The 4,908-nt window shown below is 43.1% G+C and overlaps 1 protein-coding gene across 2 annotated transcripts; it reads right to left on the bottom strand.

The window, feature by feature from the left end:
- Positions 1-2,601: 2,601 nt before the first annotated feature.
- On the bottom strand, positions 2,602-4,352 carry LOC148362188 (transmembrane protein 60-like). Of its 2 annotated transcripts, none has more exons than XM_088339603.1 (2): positions 4,176-4,352; positions 2,602-3,307 (listed from the first exon to the last, which is right to left on the bottom strand). In XM_088339603.1, the coding sequence occupies exon 2, from the start codon at positions 3,287-3,289 to the stop codon at positions 2,885-2,887; it is 405 nt and encodes a 134-aa protein (XP_088195729.1). In that variant the 5' UTR covers positions 3,290-3,307; positions 4,176-4,352; the 3' UTR covers positions 2,602-2,884. The 2 variants fall into 2 exon arrangements, with proteins under 2 accessions (XP_088195729.1, XP_088195730.1); XM_088339604.1 differs by having other exon boundaries at positions 2,602-3,289.
- Between the last annotated feature and the right edge of the window lie 556 nt (positions 4,353-4,908).

The raw sequence follows: 4,908 nt of genomic DNA, 5'->3' as shown, positions 1-4,908 counted from the left end.
TACTATCCGGTGCCTTGCTTCTTTCAACGGATTGAAAACGCTTTATTTGTACCATTTAATTTGGTCGGATTAGTATATTAAATGAACAAATTCAATCACTTGAGTCAATTCTAATATACTTAAAAGTTAAATGAGAGGCCCAAAGCTCCATGTTTTCAAAAATTCCCTGGTTATTACCCAAAATTGTCAATCGGGTTTTTCAGAGCTTGCTCATGCATCTGTAGTTGAGGCCCTTTGGGGATTCTGTTTGACATACGTGCATTCATGTTTATAAACTGAATTCGGTAAAGCTGATATGTCACAAAGCGAGGCGGCATTAGCTCAGGAGGTAGAGCGCTCGTCTTGGGATCAAGAGATCGCAGTTTGAATCCCGGCTCCTCCGTGTTACATGTCGAAGTGTCCTGGGGTAAGACACTGAACCCTTAATAACCCCAATAAGCAGGTTAGCGCCTTACATGGCTGCACGGCCGCTATTGGGAAATGTGAAGCACACTGTAAAGCGCTTTGGGAAGTCTTGACTTGAAAAGCGCTATATAAATGCAGTTCAGTTCATTTATAAAGTGTGGTAGTTTCCTTTTGCTCCATTTGGCATGAAGGTGTGTATTGCATACAGGTGTCACACATTCTCTGTTATCGAGGCCATGGTGTGGTTTTCATGCTATTCACTGAAAAACAAGAGCAACCTCTTCAAATGATTATTTTTGCATGAGCTTGGTCATTCGGGAGGGACTCCGTGTGGAGCCGCTGCTCCTCCGCATTGAGAGGAGCCGGTTGAGGTGGCTCGGGCATCTGATAAGGACGCCTCCTTGACGCCTCACACGGAAGGTGTTCCGGGCCTGTCCCACAGACAGGAGGCCACGGGGATGACCTAGGACATGCTGGAGGAACCCAGTCTCTAGGCTGGCCTGGGAATGCCTCGGGATCCCGTCAGATGAGCTGGACGAAGGGGCTAGGTATAGAGAGGTCAGGGGCCTCAGGGCTTCCTTGCTGAGACTGCTTCCCCCGTGACCTGAACGCGGAAGAGGATTGATGGATGATTGTGACATTTGCAAATAATTGATTTTAAATCTCAATTTGCAACAGGCAATGGTAGTACCCTCGTACGACCGTACTTACTGGTTTTCGCCAGCGCAATGTGCTTAAGCCTCATTTGAGTGTGAATTGGATGGTCTAAAGCAGTGGTTTCCTACATTTTCTGTACCATGGTCTAGTTTATCCATCCATTATCTGAACCGCTTATCCTCAGTAAGCCCGCGGGGGTTCTGGAGCCCATCCCAGCCATCTTTGGGCAGTATGCAGGGGATGCCCTGAACTAGTTGGGTTTGGTGGTACGTCTAAAAATATAACCAAACCAACAACATCACTGATAATAATGAGCCTAAATCTACTGTGTAATAACTAGATCAGCAGGGATCTAGATGCCATGGGAAAAGGCATTTTATCTCATTATAACACTTATTTTTATTCACAGTACCAGACACTAATGTTATAGAATTGAGAAAACTGATGTCCTAAAAGATTTAAGTAAACGCAAAAAACAAAATTCCAAGCAGACAACTCTTTAGTGTATCTGATGCTGTATCAGACTTGGAAGGGCATTGAGTAAATACATTGCACATTTTATTTAGGTATTGTTTTCATAGTTTACATCATTTGATCATTTTATTCATAACTAAATATTTAACAATATGGTACTGTGAGTAAAAATAGTGTTATGATGAGATAGAATCAAATGTTTTTTCCTAAAACACAATTACTTTAGGAATAATGTAACTGAATACAGTGGAACCTCGGTTTTCGAACGCCTCTCAGTTCAGACAAATCTGTGTTCGACCAAAAATTTCGAGAAAATCTTGCTTCGCTGTTTGGTCAAAAAATCGGAGTTCGAACGCCGGTACGCTAGGGTGCGATGCTGAGCGGCGTACGGGTGTTTTAGCCCCTAATTATGCCTCCGAAGAAGGTCGGTGCAAGCAGGACAGGGGAAAAAAGACAAGTTATTCGTCCAACTATTGCCTTTAAGAAAGACATAATAGCTAAATATGAAAGAGGTGTACGAATTTCCGATCTTGCTAGTGAATACAGCATGGCTAAATCTACTATCAGTACGATAGTAAAGAATAAGGAAGCTGTGAAATCGAGTGATGCGGCTAAGGAAGTTAGCGCTATAAGCAAGCAACTGCTGCAAGTTTTGGAAGAGGTTGAAAAACTTTTGATGATTTTTCTCTCCCCACCGTCCACCACAAAGGTAAGAAATCCTGTTTTTATTTGTACACGTTCATGTTAGCGTAATCTTTCGTACGGAAGATTACGCTAACGCGAACGTACGATTAGCCTGGGATAGCTTCATGTTTATGTTCATGGTAAACATTCAGGGTGTTGGAACAGATTAAAACGTTTTTACATTACTTTTAATGGGAAACATTTCGGTGATTGAACAAATTGGTTTTCGAACAGGGTTCTGGAACGGATTATGGGTCGAGAACCGAGGTTCCACTGTACTAACTTTTTTCAGTAACGTACCCAACATTGCAAACGACTCATGGCCCGATTGTCGCTGACCACTTGTCTAAAGCTCTGATCATTTTAATGGATTTCAAACAATTATGTTTGAGTAATTTATTAGAAAAACTTTTAAAAATAGATATTGGCAATTAAAACAGCTGCATGGTTCTTCACAACTTTTTGTGTCCCATTTTTCTCTGCTCCTGATGTTTTTAAAGGTAAAAAAAATGCCCACTTGTTCAATTTGTCGCATTCTTTGATGCTTTCAGACTTTTCAAAGGGAAACTTAGAAACCCTAAATTGGAAATTAATCCGTCCTTTGCAGTAATCCGTGCTGATGCATGAGATAGGAGACAAATCGTAGAATTTGGGACTCTGGAATTTACTCCCAGCATGGGCGAAAGACACTGCGTCCTAGCTCCAGCAGGATGCCCCCCAAAAGAACCCAGAGGGGAACGCACACCACACTGAGCCACACATCAGTCAACCTCTCTAAGCGGGAGCACAAACTCAGGCAGAAGGCAACCTTGAGTCCCACAGCTGCCAAGTACCACAACCTGCGGGCTGCACCAAGGTCCTCCTCGCGCTCTTCCGGCACGCCCTTGCACCTTCTGGCCAGCTTGACCAGCAGGAGTAGGACCAAAATGGCGTCCAGCGTCCACACTGGCAGAAAGATGAGGAACCAGTTCCAATTCACTTTGGCGTCCAACTTCAGGACCAACATGATGAGGAAGAGAAGGCCGAAGATCCAGGAGAGGAACACTCGCTGCACCAGGGACATCTTCATCTACGACCCAATTCCAGACTATTAGTAAAGGAGAGAGACCCGGGTAAGATTCGAGTACTGGGGATTTTGAACACATTTAAAAACCCAAACACAATAGTGTTCATTAGTGATACATGTGTTCAGTCGGAATATGTTCACATTTGGATGTATTAACGTCAATGCAGCACGGAATTGGAGTGGTTGGAGCGTGTGCGACACAGTTCTGAGGTCATGAGATCGAACCGCCTGTGTGGAGTTTGCATATTCTCCCCGTGCCTGCGTGGGTTTCCTCCCACATTCCAAAAACATGCATGCAGCGAGTGAGTTGTCTGTCTCGGTGTGCCCTGCGACTGGCTGGCCCCCAGTTCAGGGTGTCTCCTGCCCACTGCCCAAAGATGGCTAGGAAGGGCTCCAGCAACCCCGCGACCCTACTGAGGATAAGCGGTGCAGATAATGGATGGATGAACCGTCAACATGAATAGGTGACTCTGAGATGCAAGCCTCCAAGACAGGTTGGTAAAGAAAAAGCAACACCTGGAACTTGCCATCAAAAAGAATAAATTAAAATAGGCAAACGACCAGACATTGGCTAACTCGTTTGAATAAATAAGTAGGGGTTTTCCTCATAGAAAGCAAACATTCTGAGTGATCCCAAACTAATGAATACTGTTGTTAACAAGAACATATTTAACTTACAACTCTTTAGGGACACCTTACACGACGCACCCCACCTTTTAAGAGAAAAATAATTGACAAAAATATATATTTTAATTCCATTTGAAGCCAGAAAGTGTGCACAGTTGAGTAGAACTACGATGTAACTTTTACGTGTGTTTTGCCGAATATCGACAGGGCACGTTAGCACAAGTTTAGCACATGAGACCAAACATGACCGACAACATCTTACCGTGCTCAGCAAGAGATTTGTTGGCGCTTGCTTCTTAACGCCGCACTCGGACTGAACGTTTATTCAACTCAAGGTGGACATTTTCATCCGTAGTTTAGGCGGAAAACGTGTTTGTTTTGAGCAACCAGGACAGCGGCTCACTTCAAGTTAGTTGGAGTCACGCGAGACTTCCGTGAAGAAGGCGGAAATTGAATTGAAAGGCTCTACCTTTCACAATAATAGCTTAGAAAATGCTCCTCAATAGTACAATTTTCAGTTTTTGAACACACTTTGTCGTATCTGGGACTGTATTCGTTTTGAAAAGATATTTTTTTTATTTTGATTGTTAATTATTTCTAAATTTTCATGAATAAAACTTGTACCTTCTGCGTGTGTGCGCAATTGCGCACTGCCCAGAGCTTTTCCGCTCAAATCTAGCCAGCTCACAAAAATCAGGGCTCAAAATTGCTAATTGAGAAGCAAATTAAGTCAAAGTTACAGTGCATGAAGGTAGAAATACAAGGGTTCCCCTGACGCTGTGTTCTAAATGTGGTATTTGGAAGTCAATGTCGAAGTAGAAAGAAGTTGAGTAAAGTCAGTAGAATTTTTCGAGAACCGGCTTCTTCAGCTCGGCTCACTAAAAATAACCGTCTCTTTCGGGTCCCAAAAGGCTCTTCAGGTTGTTTTTGCTTCCTTAATCCCTACATGACCAAATATTATCTAATATTATGCACAAAATGACTTAAAGGAAGGG

Source organism: Urocampus carinirostris, chromosome 7 (assembly GCF_059441175.1).
Source record: "Urocampus carinirostris isolate Australia breed hairy pipefish chromosome 7, RoL_Ucar_1.0, whole genome shotgun sequence".
Taxonomy (NCBI): Eukaryota; Metazoa; Chordata; class Actinopteri; order Syngnathiformes; family Syngnathidae; genus Urocampus; species Urocampus carinirostris.
Note: the sequence above shows the minus strand (reverse complement) of the source record. Positions and strands in the feature narration are given on the sequence as shown.